Source organism: Pelobates fuscus, chromosome 2 (genome assembly GCF_036172605.1).
Source record: "Pelobates fuscus isolate aPelFus1 chromosome 2, aPelFus1.pri, whole genome shotgun sequence".
Classification (NCBI taxonomy): Eukaryota; Metazoa; Chordata; class Amphibia; order Anura; family Pelobatidae; genus Pelobates; species Pelobates fuscus.
The window spans coordinates 230,752,169-230,779,498 of record NC_086318.1 but is presented as its reverse complement, the minus strand read 5'-3'; the positions used below and the strand labels follow the sequence as shown (position 1 = coordinate 230,779,498).

Here is a 27,330-nt window from a genome sequence, read left to right as displayed (position 1 = left end):
AATGGCCTTGATTAAAGCAAAGACAGTGAGGGTATTATTGATCATTAGCAAGTGTGACCACCTCTAAATAAGCTGAAGTTTTAGCAGTTTGCTGGTCTGGAGCATTCAGGTGTATTTAACACAATGCCAAGGAGGAAGGACAGCAGCAATGATCTTAGATAAGCAATTAGAGCAATTAGCAATTAGAGAGATTATGCAAAAGTGGAAAACATTCAAGACAGTTGCCAATCTTCCCAGGAGTGGACGTCCCAGCAAATTTACCCCAAGGTCAGACCATGCAATGCTCACAGAAATTGCAAAAAAATCCAAGAGTTACATACCAGACTCTACAGGCCTCAGTTAGTATGTCAAATGTTAAAGTTCATGACAGAGAATTAGAAAAAGACTGAACTAATATTGTTTGTTTGGAAGGTTTGCTAGGAAAAAGCCCTTTCTCTCTACAAAGAGCATAGCAGCATGACTTTGGTTTGCAAAGTTACATCTGAACAAACCGCAAGACTTCTGGAACAATGTTATTTGAACAGACAAGACCAAACTACCACTTTGACAAAAACTAAACAAAGCATATCAGCACAAACACCTCATACCATTTGTCAAGCATGGTGGTGGAGGGGTGATGATTTATGCTTGTTTTGAGCCACAGGACCTGGGAACCTTGCAGTCATTGAGCCAACCATGATCTTCTCTGTATACAACAGCATTCTAGAGTCAAATGTGAGGCCAACTATCCGACAGCTAAAGCTTGGTTGAAATTGGGTTATGCAACAGGACAATGATCCCAAGCAAAGCAGCAAATCTACAACAGAATGGCTGAAAAAGAAAAGAATCACGGTGTTGCAATGGCCCGGCCAAAGTCCAGCCCTCAACCCGATTGAAATGCTGTGTTGGGACCTTAAGAGAGCTGTACAGAAACAAATGCAAAACCTCAATGAACTGAAGCAACGTTATAAAGAAGAGTGGGCTATACAATTCCTCCACAACGATGTGAGAGACTGATAAAGTCATACAGAAAATAATTACATCAAGTTATTCTTGGTAAAGGGGGTTCTACAAGCTATTGCATTATAAGGTGTATTTAGTTTTTCATACATGGTTTCTCCATTTTGAATTTATTTTTGTTAAATAAATCATGACACAGTGTAAGGACATTCCTATGAGTAAGGACATATTGTCGGAAACTTGTTATAGCTCCCTTCTAATAAAGTTGGTACCCTGGCTTTAGAAAAACATGAACTGCAGCGTTTGTATATGTTCTTATATAGCAGTGATGGCTAACCATTGAGAGCCCGAGTGCCCAGACCGCAATACATGCCAACTTTTTTTTACTCAAAGTGCCAACACGGCAATTAAACCTGAATACTGAGGTTTAAGTTTAGAAAAAACAACTCGTACAGTTGTCCAAACTTACTAATATATTTTGTTTTAAAAGAACACAACAGAGAGTTCAATGATAAAAATAATGATAGAAATAGATAAAATTAAGCTTATATTTATTAGTATCTCCAACAAATGCAATACAAACACACAGACTGCTGAATACATTCACACACCAACTGCTTAATACATACACACACCGACACACAGACAGACTGCTAAATACACGCACAGACAGACTGCTAAATACATACACACAGTCTGCTAAATACACACACACAAACATTCACACAGTCCGCTGAATACACACACACAGTCCGCTGAATACACACACACAGTCTGCTGAATACACACACACTGCTGAATACACACACACACACTGCTGAATACATACATAAGATACATAAAAAAAAAGTATATTAAATCTGAATCCCCCCCTCCCTTCTTCTTACCTTTGGTGAAGGGGGGGGACACAGCCATCCCTGGTGGTCCGGTGGTGGTAAGTATGTCTCCTGTCCTCCCACATGTGGCAAAGCTCCACACAGATTGCTCGCGGGAGGACAGGAGAGCTGCTTCCGAGATCCCTCCTTCCTACAAGAAAGCAGAGTGGGCACCTGCCGTGCCTACTCTGCATTGATGGCGAACCTATACCCACGTGCCCACAGAGAGGGCCCGGCGTGCCACCTGCCATAGGTTCACCATCGCTGTTATATAGGGCAGATTGCTGCCAACTCTGGATGCCTTACAAGGATCCACTTCTTTCTCCTTTGTTTGATTCTTCTCACTTTGGGGGTTTGGATTGTGCTTACACTTTACGGACAGTAAATAATAAAAATAGTTCTAAGCCTTTCTAGGGTTTTATTATTATTATTATTATTGCGATTTATTCATATTCCCCCTAGTTCTTATGCTTCTCATCTTTTTTTTTTTTTTTCAATTCTTTATTTTTATTCGTGCATAGCGTGAACAAGCATATTTGCACTGCCACAACAGCTGGTGCAAACAAATATGTATGCATACGATAACAGTAGTATGGCAGAAAAAAACATTGCACTTTTTTTTTATATATAAACAGGATTGAGTCATTATTAGATAAGTCATGCACATAGAAATCACAGTAATTACGTCTAGTTTCGCTAAATGAGTTATGTTTGTTTAAACATGCTGGTAGTGGTATCCTATTGCTGTTAAATAGAATGCAGATTACTTTCTAGTCTATGTGTATGCCTTGTTGAGGGCAGGTTATGCTGGTTAAGACTATTTGCGTGTCATAACAGTCTACGTGGAGGAATACAAGTCGCTGCCGTCCGAAGCATTTAGTAGCATATATGGGAAACATGCTAAGCCCTAAGTGTGCGAAACAGAATAAAGTAAGCGTAAAAATCAGGAGTGAAAACGAAAATCAAAAGTAAAAATATGTGAGGCATTGTAGCTGCGTTACAAGCACCGGAACCCGGTGGAGAGAGTGTTCGGGTCATAGGAGAGTTAAGTCACGTTTGTTGCCATGCTGGAGTCAAAATTACTCCAGCAGTTCTGTGCTTGTGTATGGTGCCTCTCTGGCCCCAGGCCTATGAGGGAGCCTCCACTGGATGACTGGATATGTTTTGATGAAGCTCCTGCTTCTGGAAAGATCCTTGCTGCTTGTGTCTGGTCGCCCCAGGGATGGTAGGTGCTTGGTGCTGTTTTTCAGCGTGCGCCCATAAGTGTGGGGACGTGCTTCGATGTTTGGAGGCGTCGGATGCTGCTGGGCGGTGAGTGGGTCGGGTATGTGTGGCAATCTTGTGCCGCCATGTGTGAGGGCTAGTGTTGGAGCCTGGGAGGCCATTCTCTGCTCTCCCCCATTCCGATCTCCCACCTCGTCTCCGTCTGAGGGCCGCTCTGGGGGCTCAGGTCGGGCATCCACTCAGGAGGCGCCGGGTGGCAGGACGAATCCATGCCGCCGCCTCTTTTCTCGCTTGCTTGAAGAGCCATCCCCTGCTGCGGAGCCCGGACCATAGGCTGGTGCAGAGCCGTTCGAAAAAGTCCAGCGTGTGAACGGGTGGTTTGGCAGGGGAGCCTTTCGGTTCCAGGTTGCGCCTGTGGCTCCATCTTGTTGGGGCCTTGACAGCCCCGTTTACCAGCAAGTGTTGTCGCTTGTTCGTGTCTTGTTGTGGGGGTAATCGTCCCCAGCGAGTACCGGGATAACCCCCGCCGGTCCAGAGGGGGGGGTAGCTGGGCATCTTGCAATTCTCGCTTGCGAGCGGGTCCCTTGCTGGGCGATCGTCCGCCTCCCCCAGGCTTCGGGTTCCGCTGCAGTATAGGCCGCATGGACGGTTCATGTGCTCGTGGATCGTTGTAGTGCATGACCGGTACCGTTTTGTTCCTCGTGTGGTTCTCTATCGTTTTCTGGGCACCGTGGGCTGTTGGCATGATTGGATTTGCCAGGATTGTCGTTTTTGTGCCCTCCAGTGCAAGAGCTCTTAGAGAGCACCTCTGGCCATTTTGGCTGTCAGGCCCCGCCCCGCTTCTCATCTTTTACTATACATAAGACTTTTTTGAGATGAACAATATCCCATTTTCATGATATCAGAATGTTTTTTTATTTTTAATTGAAACTAATTATTATTATTATTATTATTATTTATATAGCACCATCACATTCCGTAGCGCTGTACAAAGGGATAAATCTAATAAGATTTGTTTCCGGGTAAATTGTATGATTGTAAATGCTTTAAGAATGAGCTTTAAAAAGTTAAAGGTGCTGTACTATCAATCTTATTTTTTAGTTAATTAAAGGGACACTATAGTCACCAGAACTACTACAGCTTAATGTAGTTGTTCTGGTGAGTATAATGGTTCCCTTCAGGCTTTTTTTTTCATTTTTTTTTTTAATGTTTACATTGCCTCTAGGGACACCTTCTAGTGGCCACTCCTTAGATGGCCATTGGAGGTGCTTCCTGGGTCAGTGCTGCCAAAAAAAAAATCAGCTATGTTGATGATGTCACAAAGGGGGCGGAGCCAGCACCGGCAGACCCGCGCGGCGCTGGAAATAAGGTGAGTTTTAAACTTTTATAGGGGGGCTAAGGAGGGGCAAGCCACCTAAATGGTGGGTTAAACACTACAGGGTCAGGAATACATGTTTGTGTTCCTGACCCTATAGTGTTCCTTTAATGTTAAACAGTCTAGTTTTGTCTCCTATATTTATGTAAGAGGATATAGGTGATTTTCTCATGCATAACTATGCGTAATTTTTTTTTTTACATTTCTGATTTTTATTTTTCAGCAAAACTATTGCAACATCTTGCGCAATAGTAATAAAATGTCTGTCGCAAAATTACATAGAGACATGTGTCTATCAAGTTCAGCCTTTCTCACATTTATGTTTGCTGTTGATCCAATATAAGGCAAAAAACCCAGTCTGAAGCACTTACAATTTTGCAACAAACTAGGAAAAAATAACTTATTGACCCCAGAATGGCAGTCAGATATCTCATTGAATCAGGAACCTATTACCCCACTAATTAAAAGTTATATCCCTGTATATTATGTTTTTGCAAGTATTCATCCAATTGCTGTTTAAACATTTGTATAGACTCTGGTAAAATTCAGGCAGAGAATTCCACATACTTATTGTTCTTGCTGTTTTTTCCATTGCTTCAGACTAAATCTCCTTTCTTCCAGTCTAAACACATGCACTTGTATCCTATGTAATAGATTTCCAGACAATGGTTTGTAATGGCCCCGAATATATTTGTATAATACTCTCATATCCCATCTGACCTGCTATTTTTCAAAACAAAAGAGATTTAAGTAAGCTTTCTTCATAACTAAAATGCTTCATTCCATTTATTAATTTTATAGCCCACACCTGTACTTTTTCTAGTGCCATAATATCCTTTTTAAAAACAGGTGCCCAAAATTGCACAGAATATCCAAGATGTGGTCTTACCGGTAATTTATAAAGAGACAAAAGTATATTATACATGACAATACCTTATTGCATGTTGTTGCCCAGTTTTCTGTCTTTAACAATTCCCAAATCCTTCTCGTGTGTTTATTCCTAATTCACTACCATTTAAGGGTGTTAGTTGCTTCTGCATCCTTTCCCCCGAAGTGCATAACTTTGCATTTATCCACATATAATTTCATCTGCCATTTTAGTGCCCAGTCCCTCAATCTATCGAGATCACCCTGAGCAAAGCAATATCCTGCTCACATCGTATTACTTTGCAGAGTTTCGTGTAATCTGCAAACACTGAAACACGGCTTTCAATGCTGTCTTCAAGGTAATTTATAAATGTGTTAAATAGAAGCGGGCCCAGAACAGAACCCTGGGGGACACCACTTACCACTTTTGTCCAACTAGAACATTTACCATTAATAACAACTCTCTGTACTCCAGGCCCCGGAGCTTTATTTACATCAACTTTTTTTAGCTGCTGTAGCACCTTGTCTTGAGTCATCCAATAAAAATAATATTCTGAGCCCTACCCCCAACCCCCTCCCATGTCATCCCCCTTCATGTATAGTGTGTGTGTATAGGGGTGTAGTGTTTGTTTGGGGCATTTATTAAATTAATAATGATTTTAAAACAAATATTCATTCCTCCTTTCCTGTTGTTACCTTGTTCGGAGAAGGGCATGCTGATCTCTGGTGTTCCAGTGTGCTGGGAATCTGGTCTGCCCCTCCACCTGGTGCAGACCATGCGTAACTGTCTCATAAGCTCAGGCACTTGCAGTGTCAGAGCTCTCCTGTTGTAATCCATGCAGAGCAGGAGGATGTCCAGTGACAGTTACCGGACCAAAAGTCAGTTAGGATCCAGGAAGCGCCTCCAGTTTTAAATTGCAGCACTAAGTGCAATAGTGACACTGTGTACCAATACCACTTCAATGAGATGAAGTGGTCTGGGTGCCTTTAGTGTCCTTTTAATTGATATATTCTGTTTCCTGTGTGTCTTATCTTACCCCACAGTCAGTTGCAAACACACACATTTCACCATGCTGGTAGCCAGGTTAGCCCTTGTACAAGTTCCTGAGAAATATTCCGGTGGGCATGTAGAGTATTGAGATTGTGGACCACTTTGTGGTTTGGTCAAGGCTTACTGCTGCAGCTCCGTCCAAAAAGCATAGTATATGTATTTCTTTTTTGACAATCTTTATTTTCAGAAAATTGTCAACATTGTTTTCTTTCTATCTTTGCATATGTTTTGAATGTGTTGCCTATATAATAAAGTATTTTAAAACATGTGCTCCTTTCCAGTCAGGAGTGTCTAGTTTACTTCAAAGACTCCAAGGGAAGCAACAAGTGGAACATAGATTACAGAATCACAATCACCAGCTTGTTCTGGTTTATGGTGTTTACCTTATTCATAGGAATGATTTTTAGTTAATTATTTAATGTTTTCAACTCCTTCACCACTGGTGGTTTGAGTAACACTTTCCACGAATTGTACGTGATAAATCTGTTTCTTTTGAATGTTTCTTGGCAGGAAAGGCTGCCAAGGAATAAATTGTGGGTGGGTAGGATTAATGTTCTTTAATAGAACATTGACAACCTCAAATTACAACGATTTTATTGGAGAGTCAGCATTGGAACTACCACACGCTGGGAGGGGGGCATGCACTTAGGGTCACCCGAGAGGTATTGCTAAACAAGGCCCTGGTTATGAGCTGTGGCTTTTAAACAGCGCAATTGGGCCCCTATAATACCAGCAGCCAGTGCCCTGTTGGAAGAAAGTGAGTGCCCATACTCTCTATATTTAGGAGAAAAGAGAGGAGACCTAGTCTGCACGGAGGGAGAGAAAAGGAAGATATAAAGAAAGGGCCAGCTCCAGACCCACACTCCCATTAGCCTCAGTCAGCAGCCACACCCCAGGAAAGCCACACTCCTGCACACAAGTATGTTAACAGGAGGATGGCTAAAAAAAATAAATAATATTACATGTATGTGTGTATGTATGTGTTAATGTGTTGTATCTGTGTTTCAAATTTTGTGAATGTGTCAGTGTGTATATATGTGTGTCATGGTGTGTGTATGTGCCAGTGTATGTATCTGTGTGTCAGATAGCTGGTGTGTGTCATTGTGTGTGTGTGTGTGTGCATGTGTGCATGTGTAAGTGTATATCTGAGATCGTTTGGATGTGTCAGTGTGTGTGTATGTCAGTTTGTATCCATATGTGTATATGTATCAGTGTGCACCTCTGCAATAAAACACAAACATTACATCCAATCACACACCTGTATTATAAACTCTAAATGTATATAAAAACACCAACACCACACACAAAAGCACACCTAAAATTAAAAGCCAGTACGTCATACAAACACACCCCTGCATTTTAACGCAAACCCACTGCACAGTATACATCACTGCATTCCAATGGCAACAGTATATGCAAACATACCCTTCATGCACACACATACTCTATACACAAACATACTTACATTCAAATGCACAAACACTGATCACAAATACAACCCTGCAATGAAGGGTAAATGGTAGACCCCAGCTGTCATAGCACATAGGAATTGTGCAACAGAATGGGATCTACCTTTTGGTCACCCTTGTGCTAGAGGAAGGCCTAAAACATTTCCACCAGGGCCCTCCCTACATTAGCTCTGCTACTATGCAGAGTTCTCCTGCTCAAAGGTAACTTGACAGTGTAGCAGAGCTCCCTGTACTCCGGCTGGGTACCTCCGCCCAGGTTCACTACCTAGCTGGAACCAACTGACGCTCTTCTGCTCCAGTCACCGTGGCTTGACTGGGGTACTTTTGGAGCTTTTACACCTGACCAGATTGCAGCCCTTCTTCCAGGCACGTACCGTCCCCTCTGCCTATTCCGCTGCAGTCCTTCTTTCAGGCTGGTATTCACCTCTGCCTGCAATGTGATTTATATTGCCTTAACAAAGGCACTTGCTGCTCTCAGGCCCAGCTCTCTTGATTTATCCCAGGGCTAGAGGGATCATGCAGCAAGCCAACGGCTACAACAACTCTGTGGCTGGGATCTCTAAAAATCCACACAGGACACCGTTCCAAATGGAACTAACATACAGAACTTTTTTTTTTTCTTTGGACTGGCCCAAGTACTCCTTACATGTAACTTTTGGTGACAATTAAAAAAAAAAATACAGTAATCAAAACATATCAGAAAACATACAGGGAATTATAATAACACATTAACATATCTACAATGAGGTGGAGAAGTCAATAACCAACACAGAATATCTCTCCTGTCTGCAGAATTAGAAATATGCAAATCTACTTGAATATGCAAATTAACCAGCCTTGCTATTCAGGAAGTGCATATTGCTGTTGCTACCAACAGAGGGAGCTTTACAGGCTCCATTGCCAAATCCACTAGTTGGTAACAAACATTAGCAGGACAGGAGAGCACACAAAACAATTAACAATATGAACACATTTTAAATACCCTGCATATATAATTGGTACAGGGTGACTTAGACATAGGACCAATTTAGGAACCTTTGTAAAGTATCCTTCTGCTCCCAGTGATGGTGACTACCATCACAAACAGAGCTTGACAGCAGTCTAAATACTGCATAGTTGCCGTTTGTCACGATATATGTTGTTTTGACTTGTCACATTATTAGTTATTTATGGTAACAACATGATACGTTTATTACAAACACTATCTTGAATTTGGACAAATACTAATAGGGATTTTTTTGGCTAAACTGGTTATAGTGGAGGAATGAAGGAAAAAAAGCGAAAATGATTTGTGTTATTCTGGAGTTCAACCTATGACATCTACTTTTATTTTTTTTAAAGAATTCACTAAACAGTAAATATTAGTAATTGCATCTGATAAATTAACAGCTAAGCTAAGTTAATCTAACATTAGCAGTTCAGTTTTCAATTCACCTGATTTCACTGTTTGGTGAATAAAAACTTAAATGTACACTTGATAAAACAAAATTCAGCTGAATCAGTCTCAAATCGAAATCTCTTCAAATTATCCCCAAATCAGAGAGAATAACCTGATTTTTTTTGTTGTTGCAGAGTTCACAATCTCCGATACCTCTACCCAAAAATCCAGTTCCCCATTGCTTGATCCATTTTTAGGGAACCGAGGACTTACATCCCTCTAGAGCAGTGGTTCCCAACCTTTTTTCACTTGAGTACCATTTGGCAGCCCATTTCCATAAATTTTACTCCTCCTATTAACAAAATGTTTGTAATTAATATAGTTGCATTTATTTCAAATTGATACTTTTTTTTTCATCTGTCCCATCTCCCCTTTTTCACCTCCACCCCAGGCTCTCCGTGCTTGATCGTGGTTAAAATCAATTGCTTCTTTGTTCCCATACCCAAACTTTGAGGCTTGATGAAGGGTACAACAATAATGTTTTAATATGACCAGATGGCCCAATTTTATACACAGACCTCCAGCATAGGGCCTCCAGCAAAAATATAGTAAAACACGCCAAGGAGTCTCTGTGTCTGGGAGATAACTGAGTGTACAAATCCAAATAGTGCTCAGACCCACGAATGCAGCTGAATCGCCACTAGGGCAAAGTTTTACACGCAAACGTGGAGTCTGTCCAAAATAGTTTCAGAGAAAAAGTGGTCACGGTCGGTCACTTTTGAGAGTTCCAAAATGAACAAAAAGACAAACAGTTCCCCTGGCTCATAGGTAGCGATTCTTCGCCTGGTTCATGCTAACAATCCTACCGAACAGCGCTCTCCTGGCTTGTCGTGAAATGAAGCAGGCTTTCATACCAAATTACCGGTGTTCGTGGGGTCGAGTGTCTGATTTAGAGTTCCAGACACTCAACGACCAAGTACCACTGTCTGCTTTCAGGAGACACAATGGCCGCCATTTCCCAGCGGACGTTATGTTCGGTTATACGAACGGCGGCCGCACAGAGCGAGCACTTAAGTTTGTGGTTTTCTTTGAAGTTAAATGAGCCGGGGGGTGGTCGGTGTTCGGTAGGAAAATCTACAGAATGCAGGGAAAATAACTGGGCCAAGGAAATACTGGGTTTGTCACATGGTGCGGCATACCTGCATAGACCCCAATGGGTTGGCTTGGGGATGTCCGGGGGGATAAATTAAGGCTCCAATTCCGTCTGCCACGATAATCCATCTGCATTGCCGTTCTGTTTGCCTGGCCTGTACTGCATGGTTGTAGAGCCAAGCTCTAACGCAGAAGGCAGGGGTTATCTCTGGCTACTCTGTTCAACCAGATGAGGGGGTTGTGGTCTGTCATTAAAGGGAAGGGACGACCATAAAGATAGGGCTGCAGCTTCTTTAATGCCCATACAAGAGCCAAGCATTCTTTTTCCACGGTGGCATAGCTGACTTCTCGTGGTAAAAGTTTTCTGCTGAGATATGCCACCGCGTGCTCCATTCCCTCCCCTCCCTCCCCCCCACTTGGCTTAGCACGGCTCCCAGCCCAAACATGGAGGCATCTGTGTGGATGAGAAATTTCTTAGTATGGTTTGGGGCGGCCAACACAGGTGCCTTGCTTAGCGCTGAAGGGGACCTCGCACTTCGGTCGACCATACTACCTGTCTGAGGAGGGACTTTTTGGTCAGGTCAGTGAGGGACTTGGTGAGGGCGGGTCCAAGGAAAATACTGGTTTTGTCACATATGTTATAAGCATCACTCTCATCCAGTACAGATTTAGGCCAAAATATGCTGTTGGAGCACTTTATTATTTTGTACTTATGTTTGGGTACTGCATATTTTGTAAGCAGGGAATGTGGACACAGCCTACGTAGAGTCTAGCAGCTAACCATACAAATACAAGGATAGTGGAAACTCCCTCTGTAATAAATGTCTGTATTATATTTTTCCATGGAACTAATAATTACAGAATCATTGACTCTTTGTGTATTAGGATCATTTGTGTTTGCATAACAATATTTTTGTCACTTGCCAAAAATTATCTTGCTATTCAGCCAGCCATTCAAACTTATAAAACCCCACCTTTGCTCTTCCTTCCCATTCATACATCAAGATAGGAGTAACCTTTTCCGATGCTGGATATACCACAGGCAAAGTAATATACATAAAAAATCCCATCTTTTCCCTTTCTAATTATGCACACATCAACAGAAACGTAATCATTCCAGATGCAGTGTACATCTCAAGTGAAATCCCTGCACAAACAATGCATTACAGTATCCTATTTATTTTCACAATTTGTAGGGATCATCATCGCTAGGGAAATTACACTCTATTCACGTTATTTTTGTATAGCTTATTATAAACAGAAATGTCACATTGCTATTTGTTCTTCTCATGACACCAGGACCATGAGTGACATACCTAAGTGTAAAATGCATAAGGCACCATTTGATCATTTATTTCACATTATAGTAAAAGGAATATGTAACTTTAATAAGAGGGATTACGCTGAAAGCTAACTTAATAGCCTGTTCCAACTAATCACACTGCCCTGATGCATTTATCAAGCAGTGAATTTCAGTATGTATTTTTGACTATGCTAAATATGGTAAGGTTAAAAAAAAACATGTTATTTTACTTTATAGGAAAATGTTATATTGGACACCCCATGTCAATCACACCCTGACACCCTAAACACATCTCATACCATCATTTCTGATGCAACATTATTTCTTATTTGACACAAGCATCTCTTTAACTAAGCAATGTTTTGCAGCATCTTGATGACACTGTGGTTGGTATCTACAGTGCAAATAATACATGGGTCTGTTTATTTTCAAAAGTCTACCTTTTAAATTAACACACTTTCTAATTCCTGCGTCAAATATTCATTGCACCAGAAAAGATAGCTACGATCTATAAAGTTATCTGTGTCCTAAGTAGCTTACCATTTACATTAATTGTAACAGACCATTTCCCTCACAAGAGGATAAAAACCGTCTAGGCGATAATCCCCTTTCAGATAGACCAGCAGCTACTGCAATCACCAATCTCCCGAACTCCAAACTGCACGAATACCCCAACTCCCGAATAGGAAACACACGAACCCTGGAAGCAGCCGAACAGGAAAAGCCTTACGAACGGCTTACACTCCTGGCAATCGGCATACAGTCAAATTCCCCCCAAGAATGAGACGACACTTCACTTTGAGGGTTAAAACAGGAACACTCATTTATTCACATAACTTCCTTATAAAGGATTCTCCCATGCAAGGGAGGGATTTACAATAATTACACAATACACCAATCACACATGAGTTACCTCCCACACATCTCCTCCCCTCAGCATGACACATTATCCCCTTAATCATGTACATTATTTCCCCACTTTCTGGATGTACCCCAAATACCTGGAGTACACTCCTAACTATGGGATCCCCTGATAGCCCTGATCTGGGTGAGTAACATACTCAAAGATCACCCAGATCGGACTGGGGGTTCGGGAGTTATGGATGTTGAAAGCTATGACCGACCGCAAAGGCAACAGTAGCCGACAATAGTTCCATAAGGTTCGGCCTTGCGGTCGGTCTATGGTTATGAGTATAACCGGCTGAAAATACCGAAGGAAATAGCTGTGGCTTGCCTTCGTTGGAATCCCCTTGTTCGTATGAGTAGTTCTACCGAACGGCGGCCTGTTCGGTAGTTCCAGCACGAATCCATGGAAGTCTGGAGGTCTCAGTGGCGTTTGCATAGTCGAGTGTCCGATTTTAGTTCCAGACACTCGACGGCAAAACACCGCTGTTCGGGAGTTAAGATGGCCGCCGCCACGTGTTCGTTTGACGAACAAAGGCCACCCAGCATTCGTCAATTAAGCTGCGGTTAACCACAGCTTCAGGGAGGTCAATTGGCGGCACACTCCAGCTCCTAGGTGGTCGTGCATTCGGTAGTTTGTTCGGTAGATCAAATCTACCGAACACCCCGGCAGAAAGGCACGAATAAGCCTTTCTGCATAGAAAATAGCAGGTTTAACCTGCAGGGCCATAGTCCAAAGAGAGCAGGCGAGCAACCAGGCTTCTCCAGTGCCCGGTGGCGAGGTTGGTTCCGCCACATTAATGTTAAAAGATTTTCATATATCAGATAGACATTTAGGACTTGGAGGGCATATCTCTAACTCACAATCAGACTGAGTGAAAACAATAATGAGTGAGTTAGTAACTGAGTGAGCAAGAGGCACAGAGTACTTACACAGCCCTGGGTTCAATAATACGATATTAATGTATGATTAAACCTTGGATTGATCATAGGTTTGGAATTGCTGTATTTGCTAATTTGCTAATTTTACAGAGCAAATGGACAAATTAGATTTGGGGAAACATGATTTAGAATTTAAATTGCAGTGGTTGGTAGATGTTGACAGTAATTGTAGGTTATATAAAGCAATAAAATCAATGCAGGAAGGGAAACAAAAAATATTTATTAGGAAAGTTCACTGACATGTGTATGTGCATAATACTACCACTACTTATTTTTTGCTCCGTCTTTTATGAAGCTGAATGTCTATGGATTGTAAGGGCAGTATCATCCATTTTACTGCGTAATCAGGTTCCGCATTATTCAATTACCATCACATTTTATTTAGTTTCCATTTCTAAGTTTAATGTAAAATGTATGGTTGATTTCAGGAATGAGATGCTCACTGTCATAGCTCCACTTTTCTAGGTTCCAGAGGGATCTGCGAGAGTGCTTTTCATCCTTACTCAAACAATGCCAGGCACTTAATTTGTTAAAAACAGATCATGATCATATCAATGCTAGATAATTTTGGGCAGGTCCAACTAAAACACATAATGACTTTTACTAAGCATAGTTTGATAAGCTGATTCCTGGGATAAGAAGAGCCACTACGTCATAAAAGAGCACATACAACTTAGCGGGAAACTGTACATGAAATACACCCTTCTCTATGTGCTCTACTTCTGTCTGTGTGCAACAAAAAAATATGAACCACATGTTGAATTATTGTATTTTATAACTATCTTTATAACTGAAGGTATTAAAGAACCTAAGGGTAACCTGGTTTTTAAAGATATTTCTCCTATTTCTAAAGACTTTTGGTTTTCGAAGATCCTAACATTTGGCGTCATCAATGCGTAACATGATGATATTAATGCTTATCTGTGAGATGCATTGGAACGACAGATTGCGGAAATAGCATTGCATGTACCATAGGTTTAAATACTTTTTAATTTAAAAAGGACCTCCCTGAATATAAAAAGAGTATTTTGAGTTCAGCATATTTATTTTTAACTTATACAGGGTTATTTACAAACAAAATACCAGAAAAACAGAAAATTCGGGATACGGCTAAGTGAATCTAAAAAAGGAACATAAAAAAAATAGTGTGATACAGTATGCACAATAAATCATGCGCTATATAAAAATGCACTCACAAGATGACATAGAGTTAAGCGCTCATAGGGTGCCTCCCCCGATGATGTGAGGGGCTAGTAATCCCCTTCTCACTGCAGGATAACCAAGGGTACACAGGACTTCAGATGGATAAGTGTAAAAAATCAGCTCTTTTATTATTTTTAAAAAGGTGAATAATCACCAATCAGCATAGGATAAAAAAGAAGAAAGCGGTAGGAATAGGATATGTTATGCGTTACTGTGTGTAAATACTGTGTTTTGATTTTATTGTCACTGCGGTCCCTGAGGAAGTTCCTAACGTAGGACCTACCGCTTTCTTTTTTTTTATCCTATGCTGATTGGTGATTACTCACCTTTTTAAAAATAATCACCAATCAGCATAGGATAAAAAAGAAGAAAGCGGTAGGTCCTACGCATTTCGTTCCGTTAGGAACTTCCTCAGGGACCGCAGTGACAATAAAATCAAAACACAGTATTTACACAGTGTAAAGCATAACATATCCTATTCTGTAAAAAATTGGCTCTTTTATTATATTTAAAAAGGTGAATAATCACCAATCAGCATAGGATAAAAAAGAAGAAAGCGGTAGGAATAGGATATGTTATGCTTTACACTGTGTTAATACTGTGTTTTGATTTTATTGTCACTGCGGTCCCTGAGGAAGTTCCTAACGGAACAAAACGCGTAGGACCTACCGCTTTCTTCTTTTTTATCCTATGCTGATTGGTGATTACTCACCTTTTTAAAAATAATAAAAGAGCCAATGTTTTACACTTATCCATCTGAAGTCCTGTGTACCATTGGTTATCCTGCAGTGAGAGGGGGATTACTAGCCCCCCACATCATCGGGGGAGGCACCCTATGAGCGCTTAACTCTACGTCATCTTGTGAGTGCATTTTTATATAGCGCATGATTTATTGTGCATGCTGTATCACACTACTTCTTTTTGTTTATGTTCCTTTTTTAGATTCACTTAGCCGTATCCCGAATTTTCTGTTTTTCTGGTATTCTGTATATTGTGAAGGTCGTTCTTTGTGGGTAGCGATCTTGGGAGGCTACATTTTGATTACTAAGCTAAGTTATTTTTTCACTACACTTCACTGATATTGTGGTGTTATATTGCTGTTTTTTGGTTATTTACAAACAAAACTAAGAATTGTTTGAATTAAAAGTGAATTTTACATTGAAGCAGGGGTCAAGTCCTGGGGAGTGTGGAAGTGTGAGAACTCATCCCTGATCCACTCCCCTCCATCCCCCTCCAAAAAATTATATGCTCATATGCATATATATTTCTCAGAAAATACAGTGTGGAATTAAAGTGTGGAAACAGTGCAGGAACGCCGTTCTCACACGTTCCTGCAGGACTCGGGGCCTGCATTTAAGGCCCAAATAGCCTAATTAAAAAAAAAAAATCTCAGTCAACTGTACTTCCAGTTCAGCATTTGGGTCTGAAATTTGAATTCTTAGCAATTCTTACTCTAATAAATAACTCTGTATGAAAGTGTCTTTAACCCCTTAACGACGAGTGACGGACGAGGTCCGTCACTCAGGGGAATGCGTTAATGACGAGTGACGGACCTCGTCCGTCACCCGTTAAAATTAACCCCAGATCGCCGCAATCGTGGCGATCGTGGGGTTAATGGTGCTCCGGTCTGCCTCTGCATTAGAGGCAGACCGGGAGCACCGGATCGGGCTGCCCCAGTACATGTGCCCGCTCTGACAGCATGTCTGAGCGGGCACATGTGCTCTCTATACTCACCTCCGCCTCCCTGCACTTCCTGGTTCTGTGTGAAGTGCAGGGAGACGGATCTTCAGTGATCCTGCCCCTTGGTGGAAAAAAAAAATAGTAAAATTAAAATCCCACCCCCCTTTTCCCCCCCTTTACCCATTTTAATAAAAAATTAACCCCTTCCCTGCCAATTGATCACTGACTACAGTGATCAATTGGCAGGGATTACATTTTACTAAGATCTGATTTTTTTTTTAACCCCTGAGGGTTAATTCTTTTTTTTTTTAACCCTCAGGGGTTCAATTTATTTTATTAATTAATTTAAATATTTTACAATTATAAATTTAGCTAGCTGGGGAGGGTGGAAGTTAGTGGGGAATTGGGGGATTTAGTATTACGCTAACTAGGGGTTAACGTTAAAAAAAGTTTAAAAATAAGCTTTAAAAAGTTAAAAAATTAAGTTAAAAAAAGTTTTAATAACGTTTAAGTAAAAAATTTAAAAAAATAAACCCTTTACCCAGTCCAAATAAAAATTAACCCCTTCCCTGCCAGTCGATCACTGCCTACAGTGATCAAAATACAGATCACAGTATTATACTGTTCTAATTTTTTTTTTAACCCCTGACGATTAACTTTTATTTATTTTTTAACCCTCAGGGGTTAAATTTATTTAATTAACTAATTTAAATATTGTATAATTAAATATTTTGCTAGCTGGGGTGGGTGGGAGTTATGGGAAAATGGGGAATTTACTGTTAGTGCTGCTTACTGCTAGTTAGGGGTTAACGTAAAAAAAAAAGCTTAGAAAAATGTTAAATCTGTAAAAAAAAGTTTTACGAAAGTTTAGGAAACTTTAAAAAAATTAATAATCAAAACAAAAGTTGAAAAAATAGTTTTAAAAAGTAAAAAAAGTTTTAAAAAGTAAAAAAAATACATTTAATAACGCTCATTACCACTACACCTGGTACAAGCTAGCGGAAAAATGATCCCACGCTAAGGTTCAAAATATGCCTTTTGAAATACCCTGGGATGTCTTCTTTAAGAAATGGTATGGCTTTATGGGGTATTTGGATTATATAGCCTGGTAAAATACTCTAAAATGGGACATGGGCACAGCGTAAAAATTCAAAATGTGAAAAAAAATGGAATGGCTGTGTCCCAAATGTGCCCCTCCGATGTCCACATATACCTGGCAAAGGTACATACTGGGGTATTTTTGTACTCAGCAGACATAGCTGAGCAAAATATGAAGTATTATACAGTGGTAGTACACATATGGTTTGCAAAATATACTGTGCAAACTCACTTTGTGTGTCAAAAAGGCAGAAAAAAACGCTTATAACCACTACACCTGGTACACGCTAGCGGAAAAATGATCCCACGCTAAGGTTCAAAATATGCCTTCTGAAATACCCTGGGGTGTCTACTTTAAGAAATGTTAGGCCTTTGTGGGGTAGTTTGAATTTAAAACCTGCAAAGATGCTTGGAAATTGCACATAGGCCCGGCGTCAAAATTCAAAGTTCGGTCAAAACTGATATGGCTTGGTCTCCTATATGGCACTGTAGCTTCACAAAATAGTGCCATAGACATACAATGGGGGTGTCCTTTTACTCAGAAGACTTAGCTGAGCATAATTTGGGGGGTTTGAACTTAGTGGCACACATGAAATATACAAAATGCCCAGCAAAAATGCAATCCGTATGTAAAAAATGCACAAAATTATTTTTTACCACATACTTTGGCATGTAATGGTAAAAAAATGGGGGCATGTTAAGGCACAATATGCACCTTATGAGATACCCTGGAGTGTCTTCTTTTACAAATGGTAGGCTTTTGTGGGGTGTTTTTGAACAGTCAAACTGTTATAATACCCCAAATGGAAGCATAGGCTCATTAAATCCGTCTCTCAAAATTCTACTGTGAATACTGAAAAGGACAGGTCTCCTGTATGGCACTGTAGCTTCACGAAATAGTGCCATAGACATACAATGGGGGTGTCCTTTTACTCAGAAGACTTAGCTGAGCATAATTTGGGGGGTTTGAACTTAGTGGCACACATGAAATATACAAAATGCCCAGCAAAAATGCAATCCGTATGTAAAAAATGCACAAAATTATTTTTTACCACATACTTTGGCATATAATGGTAAAAAAATGGGGGCATGTTAAGGCACAATATGCACCTTATGAGATACCCTGGAGTGTCTACTTTTACAAATGGTAGGCCTTTGTGGGGTTTTTTTGAACAGTCAAACTACTATAATACCCCAAATGGAAGCATAGGCTCATTAAATCCGTCTCAAAATTCTACTGTGAATACTGAAAAGGACAGGTCTCCTATATGGCACTGTAGCTTCACGAAATAGTGCCATAGACATACAATGGGGGTGTCCTTTTACTCAGAAGACTTAGCTGAGCATAATTTGGGGGGTTTGAACTTAGTGGCACACATGAAATATACAAAATGCCCAGCAAAAATGCAATCCGTATGTAAAAAATGCACAAAATTATTTTTTACCACATACTTTGGCATGTAATGGTAAAAAAATGGGGGCATGTTAAGGCACAATATGCACCTTATGAGATACCCTGGAGTGTCTTCTTTTACAAATGGTAGGCTTTTGTGGGGTGTTTTTGAACAGTCAAACTGTTATAATACCCCAAATGGAAGCATAGGCTCATTAAATCCGTCTCTCAAAATTCTACTGTGAATACTGAAAAGGACAGGTCTCCTGTATGGCACTGTAGCTTCACGAAATAGTGCCATAGACATACAATGGGGGTGTCCTTTTACTCAGAAGACTTAGCTGAGCATAATTTGGGGGGTTTGAACTTAGTGGCACACATGAAATATACAAAATGCCCAGCAAAAATGCAATCCGTATGTAAAAAATGCACAAAATTATTTTTTACCACATACTTTGGCATATAATGGTAAAAAAATGGGGGCATGTTAAGGCACAATATGCACCTTATGAGATACCCTGGAGTGTCTACTTTTACAAATGGTAGGCCTTTGTGGGTTTTTTTTGAACAGTCAAACTACTATAATACCCCAAATGGAAGCATAGGCTCATTAAATCCGTCTCTCAAAATTCTACTGTGAATACTGAAAAGGACAGGTCTCCTATATGGCACTGTAGCTTCACGAAATAGTGCCAAAGACATACAATGGGGGTACCGTTGTACTCAGCAGAAGTAACTGAACACATAATAAAACGTTGTACAGGAATAGCACACACCAACTTTACAAAATACACACGAGAAGTTCTTTGTTATAAGTTTGTGTGCGAAAACCCCCAAAAAACACAATTTTACTCCAATATTTAGCAGAGGTTGGCGGTAAAATGGCTACGTAAAAAGTGTCAAAACAACCTTAGGTAAATAGCCTGTGGTGTCTACTTTATATAAATATATACTTTTGTGTGGCAATTTTGTTTTCTTTTATGGCTATTAGGCTTACAAGACAAACATACCAAATTCTAAAATCGCTCCACATAAAAAGTTTATTTTACTCCTTTTGCTTTGTGACCTGTAACTACCAAAAAAAACTTAAAATCCCAGACACATTATATATTCTGTAATTCAGAACAACTAAATGAATGTATTTTTAATTACTTTCCTTAACCTGCACTAATTATGTACACATTATTATTGCAAAAACTGTAAAAAAAACACACAAAAATTCATTTTTTTGCATATTTCTGTATTTTTTTATAATAAATAAGCATTTATATATATATGTGTTACATCAAATTAAAGCCCTTTCTGTCCTTTAAAAAACGGTATATAATATGTGTCGGTGCAATAAATTAGTAAAATGCAAATTGCAGTTGAACGCAAATAGCAAAAAATGCAAAAAATGCCGTTGTCATTAAGTGAAAGACAAGCTTCTGAAGCTCTGTCCTTAAGGGGTTAAGAAGGTGTAGCCCTCTAACGCATATCACTAGCAGTGTTCCTTCCTTTGATTTGCAGGAATAGAAGAAAAATAAACAGATTTCCAACTAAATTTAGAAAGTGGGTTGCAATGTTAATGTTTCATAACATTTTCTATGTATTCGAATATATTCCTATAAAAAAGTCCCTTTCTGCTCTTTTTTTGTGTCTTATCTTTTTATTTATTTTTTTATTTTTCTCCTGTTCAATTATCTTTCAGGAACTATAACAAATGGACAGTTTGTCAGAAGAGTTGAAGTATAAATTAAACCCATGCCAGTGAAACTGGTGAAGAGCACAAAACAGCCATTTTCGGAAGACATGGATAAATTTAAAGGCAACAATGTAATGTGTGTGCGTGTGTCTTTCCAATGGCTGGTAGCACAGTAGTAAAGTTTGTATGTGATCACCACATTTATTTCCAGTACTGTTACTTCAGGAGAAAACGCTGCTAGCTTTATGAGACCGTTTCTATTTATAATCAATAAATTTTGTCTACTGATATCTTTTTTTTTTTAATTGTGAACTTTGAATTACATGTAGTTAAAATAAAACTGATTATCACATTTCTTATACCATGATCTAAATCATGTTTTCTTTATCATGTGTAAAAGTGTGACTTACATCTGTGTATGTTAAGAACAGTTTTAAAAAATTGAATAAAATATAAAAATGAGAGCACAAATATTGACGCATGCATCCATGCCCTCAATTATTTGATAACGTGATATTTGATAAATAATTTTGTGATGAGACATCTGTGCAGTGTGTTACTGTGATGGACAGCCTGGCACCCCAACGGGTACCTCTGTCAATCGCCGCTTCCTAGTAATCCTTGAGTACCATAAGCACTGCAACGGACACCATAACCACCGTAAACCCCACAAACCTCGGTTGGGGTCTCACTGTCCTTCACCCACCCTGGACCAAAGACCAGGATCCAGCTTCCAGTGGGTAGACCTCTCCTAGTCCAGAGACCAAACCAGGCTGCTCTTCCACGAATTTTTTTTATAATCCAAGGGAGTATAGTGATGATAGCAATCTCCAGAGTAAATATAGTTCTCCAATTCCCTTAAACATGAGCCTAGACTTCATGAAGGGTAAAACAAATCTATTTAATGGCAGCCACAACTGGCCTTATATGCAGGTCCCCATGCAACGGGCACTCCCTCCTGGACCAGAGAGTAGACTACAGTAAAAACATACACACGATTACCTTGGCTCTCAGGTCCAAGACACTCCCTTACAAAATGGGTCAATCCCTTCCCTGTGCCTGGGAGATAATTGAGTCAGCACTGTATTAAACTCAATTATCTCCAGGCACAGAAAACATACAATTTTACAAAACCCCCAAAATACCTTTAGACACACAAAATCCCCACAAAAGTTACATCCCATGATAGCCCCAATCTGGGTGACCAACATATCCAAAAATCACCCAGATCGGTTCAGGAATTTCCTGGAAGTCATAATTTGACCGACCGCACGCATGGTCCCATGCCCAAAACAGTTCCAGAGAATCAAGGCTTGCGGACGGTCTAGTTCGGTAGTTTAAAAAACGAACAAACTACCAAACATATTCAAGAGTCTTACCCTGGAGCTTGTTCCCCTTGTTCGTGGAAACGTTTCCACCGCACAGTGTCTTCTTAAGTGTTATAAAACCAAACACAGGCGATCGTGGAAGTCCAGCGGTGTTCAGGAGTTTCAGTGTCCGAAAATAGTTCCATGAATTCGACAACCAAACACTGCTGACTGTTTTCATGTGAACAAGATGGCCGCAGTCTCGTGGTCGTTCAGAGGAAATGTGGCCACCCAGACGAACACTTAGAACACTGCGGTGGAAATTGCTACAAAGTAGCAATTACGCTTAATAAGCTCCAGGGTGGTCTCCGGTTCATGCGGCAGTTCAGTTCCCGAACCATATAGTCCAAATACACTTGGAAAGGGGAGTTTGTCACAGTTACATCTTAATAGACATTGGAGGAGACAGAAGTAGCTGAAATGTGTTTAAAATGTTAAAGGAACACTATAGTCACCCAAATTACTTCAGCTAAATAAAGCAGTTTTAGTGTATAGATCATTCCCCTGCAATTTCACTGCTCAATTCACTGTCATTTAGGAGTTAAATCACTTTGTTTCTGTTTATGCAGCCCTAGCCACACCTCCCCTGGCTATGACTGACAGAGCCTGCATGAAAAAAAAAACTGGTTTCACTTTCAAAGAGACCTTAAATAATTGTATCTCAATCTCTAAATTGAACTTTAATCACATACAGGAGGCTCTTGCAGGGTCTAGCAAGCTATTAACATAGCAAGGGATAAGAAAATCTTAATTAAACAGAACTTGCAATAAAAAAAAGCCTAAATAGGGCTCTCTTTACAGGAAGTGTTTATGGAAGGCTGTGCAAGTCACATGCAGGGAGGTGTGACTAGGGTTCATAAACAAAGGGATTTAACTCCTAAATGGAAGAGGATTGAGCAGTGAGGCTGCAGGGGCATTTTCTATACACCAAAACAGCTTCATTAAGCTAAAGTTGTTCAGGTGACTATAGTGTCCCTTTAAATTAAATAGGATAACAGTGTGAAAAGTAAATGGTTTACTTTTATAGGTTCTTCTAACTCTAACGCCCAAGTTAGGACCTGAGTAAGTGTCCTCAACTTGAACATATCACATAAAGATACTTTGCATCAGATGCACAAAAGGCCCTTACCCGTCTACTCCTATTCCCCCTTGCTTTGTTACCTTGAACCAGGGTACCAGGGTAACATTTTAATTTAAATGAGAATTTTAATTCTGGCCGTCAAAAGGCTCAGTTTATCTGGTGATAAGTTTACCTTGTTTATTTATCATCCATCATGGACAACTGGCATCATAAAAAATAACTGCCTATGGTGATTTTTCTATATAAATAATAAGATTAATTTGATGAACACCCCCCTCATATTCGTGGTCAATCCGAATACAGTTTTATTTATTCAATATATATTTGGATATATAAGTACTCAAATAGCCACTGCCAACATTACTGCTGATATCTACCGCACTGAAATACAGTCATAGAGAAGGGGAGAGGGAAGAAGGTGAGAAAGTGAAACATATAAGAATATACCCGCTCCATTTGAAAATATATCCATTTAATTAAAAATGGCGACAAAAAGAACTGAAGCTAAGAATAAGCTAAAAAAGATAGAAACAATGATTCAAAAGAAGAAAAACGGTTATCAGCAAAATCCGTCGGAAAAAAGAAATAAACGAAATAAAAATCAAAAGAAACAGATAAATCCGCAAGGAGAAGAATATCAAGATACATGAAATATAGAATCCTCACACATAAAGGGTATAACTCCAGAATACTTGAAATCTTGTCTTGACAACCAATTTGAAAAAAATCAAAGAACAATTAGAAACCCTATCAGAAAATGTGAAAAGTGATATAACAAAAATGACAAAGAGGATAGAAAATATGGACGAGAAATTGGAAGCAGTATCTTATCATAATAGACAGATGGAAGACCGTATCAAATCTTTAGAACAGGAGACAGAAACCTTGAAACTGAAACTAACAGAAAATGAAGACAGAGCACACAGGGTGAATCTTAGAATGCCAGAGAGTGTTACTATCCATGAAATGGGAAAGTATCTAAATGAATTCTTTGTTTTCTTGGATTTGAATCCGGATTTAAGCAATCATTTTATTGAAAGAGTACATAGATTAAATAAACCAGCGAATATAGCAGCCTCTCTTCCAAGAGATATTATAGCATGTTTTTATTCATATAAACTTAAAGACCAAATTATCCAAGCATATAGGAAGAAGGAAAAGAAAGATACAAGATTTGAGAATATACGTGTATTTCCAGATCTGTCAATTAATACAAGGCTTCAGAGGAAGCAATATGATTCTCTTACAACAGTATTAAGATCTAAGGATATTAGATATATGTGGACATTTCCGACGGGAATAGCAGTCACATATGAAGACTACAGGAGGACTTTCTCAAATTCAAAATATCTTAGAGAGTGCATGCCAAAATGAAGTTTCTCCCATAAATTTAAAGGAAGGAAGGGGGAAGAGAAAAGAAGAAAATAAATAAAGAAATCCCTAGAAAGATGTAGAGAAAAATTTTGTTATCGTAGACAAAATATATATATGTATATATATATATATATATATATATTTTTTTTTTTTTTCTTTTTAAGACACAATAAGGTCACTTTGATCATTCACTTCCAGAGTTATGGTAATTGGATATCACATAATTAGAGATATTAAAAACACGTATAAGGAATACAATCAATTAAACTTATCACTAAGAGAGAATATAAGATCCAACAGGGTATATGAATAGGTAAACCATAAGTAATAATAGAGGGTAATTACACAATTTATTATATAAACATTACAAAAATATTAAGAATTAAGTATTAAAAGAGAAAGAATACAGAAGTAGTAAATAAGATATAATCATATAGACACGTGCACATGAGTATTTGAGAGATATCTTGGCAGATTAAGTTTTAAGAAACCATAGAAATTAGGGCCGAAAAGTTAGAATTAATGTTTGTTTTTTTTCTCTCTTTAGGTGTATATATTGGCAGTCAAAAATAATAGTTGATAAATGATCGTAATATTCTGCCAGCATCGATACTAGAAATAGACCGTGTTGACGGTCTTTCTGAATCCAGAGCATGGAGATATGGAGGAGAGGATTGTTGTCTCTCTTGCTATTGTCTTCATGCACTGGAACTTTCTTAGGGTGGATCACCCTGGGAGAGGAAGGGAATGTTTTTTTTTAGGGGATTTATAAAGGATGTATTAAAATTAATGCAACATAACAACAGGAGGGGAGTTCTGCTGTCCTGTATGACCTGTATGCTCAAAATAAGGGGGGAAAGTGTGTGATAACTTTGATATTAAAATAGTTACGATTAACGCCCGTGGCACCAATTCACTTAAAAAATGGGCAATATTATTACAATTTCTCCAGAAAGAACAGATTCATATCTGTACATTACAATAAGAATAAAATCAGTCAATATCCATATATATGTACCTCTTCACTAATGGATAAGAAAAAAAGAGGAGTGGCATTCATTTTCTCTAATAAATTATATTTTAAACTTATGCATCAAGAAATTGATAAACAAGGTAGATATTTAATTATGATATGTGAGATAAATAATAAGAAATACACATTTGCCAATCTAAATGCACCGAATCACTCGCCAATTACATTTATTAAAAAAGGGTTGAATAAGATAGAGAGGATTAAACAAGGAGATATTATACTAATGGGGGGATCTGAATTGTTTAATGGATAGAAATTCAGTAGAGGGGAGAAGTATAGATAGGAATGCATGTAATAATGCACAAAGATTAAGAGAGTTAATTAAGAACTATGCGCTATTAGATATATGGAGAATCTTTAACCCCAATATAAAGGATTATACTTCTTTCTCCAAGACTGTGCTTACTTATTCTAGAATAGATTGTATAATGACAAATATTGGAATTATTAAGAATATTAAAATTTTTTTAAATTATTACTACCCCTCAGACTGATCATAATGCCATAATGATACAATTAAAGGATGAATTTGAAAACAAACGCTCTACATGGAGATGAATTGATAATTTATTAAATAACAACATGTTGAACTTTTAAAAGATACAACTAAGTTGTATTTTGAAGAAAATGAGAGTGAAGAGGTATCATCTTCAACAATATGGTGTGCCTATAAAAGTGCAATACGTGGGGGGGCGGAGCCTAACTGCCAAGCAGGACAGACGTGCTGTGAATCAGCTTCTGCACAAAGCGACAAAACTGGGGATAAATACCCCGAAAACAGACACGATTCTGAGCCGGAGGGCACACAACGAGTCAAGGGACCCAAGGGGCATCGAATGAACCTACAAACGAGATTTACACCGACCAACAGCACATGGGGCCTACATGCGACCGAGCCAGGGAGAGGCGGCCGATCTCCTGGATGTTTAAGCCGAGTACAGCCCCCTATGCACACTCGCCTCCTTCCCCTCCCCTCTGGACCGGTGGGGGTCCTCCCGGTCCACACGCAACTCAAATAGCAAGCAGCACAAGCCTGACCCTGAATTGCAAGGCTGCAGACCCTTACAGAGTGCACCTAAAATGGCGCCCGTTGAAGCGACTCACATGGCGAGCACACACTCGGCACAAACGCCAAGGAAAGCACCCCTACAGAAGCTAGAGGAGATACTGAACCGCTTCTGGGACACATTCATGAAGCGGCAACAAGCAGCCCGAACCATGACACCTACACCACCGACGCTGGGTAAGCAGACCCACGGACGGCGGGGAGTGGAGGGAATGCCCTCGGGCACAACGTCACCTCAACTACTTATCCACACGCAATCTAGCCCACCTGGGCTGCAGGCTGAAGGGCAGAAAGCCCCAAAGCACCAGCCACACTGGCGGAGGAACAAGATACGCAAGCGACAGGAAAAGACCCCCGTCACTCCCGCACGTGGAGGAAACCCGGACCCTAGCGGTAATCGAGTTAGTGGCAAGAAAGTGCAGGCCTCCAAACCAGCCTGGGGCAGGAGGGACACCTCTACGGACACCCGCACAGCGGCGAGAAGCAGAACCCCAGCGCCGGACGTACACTACTTTTGCAAGGAAGGTATCGGGTGAAAGAGACTCTGACAGGGGACCAGTGAACTCGCTACAAAGGGACACAGACGAAACACCACCCCCCCCCCCAATATAGCACCGACCAGCATAAGCTATGCTCTTATAATATTTTTGGAAAACCACTTTGTTCCCAGGGATCGCCGAACAAGCACAGCCTACACCAACTGAGACAACAACACCCCACTCTACCACTCATACCTCACCAAACATATATTTGTTGATATTGATACCCATAAATTTTCGATGTATGCCATACTTTGTCTATACCAATGTATGTAACCTTTGACACACTCAAGTTTGTTGTAACTCTTCACCAAATAGGATACGAGTTGACTCC

General features: G+C 39.8%; 1 protein-coding gene across 1 annotated transcript in view; it reads left to right on the top strand.

Annotated features, from left to right (window-relative positions):
- Positions 1–20,931, top strand: part of SLC2A12 (solute carrier family 2 member 12) — a 66,821-nt gene extending 45,890 nt beyond the window's left edge. The window contains exon 5 of the mRNA XM_063443250.1: positions 20,543–20,931. Coding sequence (XP_063299320.1) covers positions 20,543–20,579 — 37 coding nt within the window. The 3' untranslated portion in view covers positions 20,580–20,931. The remainder of the gene's footprint in view (positions 1–20,542) is intronic.
- Positions 20,932–27,330: the final 6,399 nt, after the last annotated feature.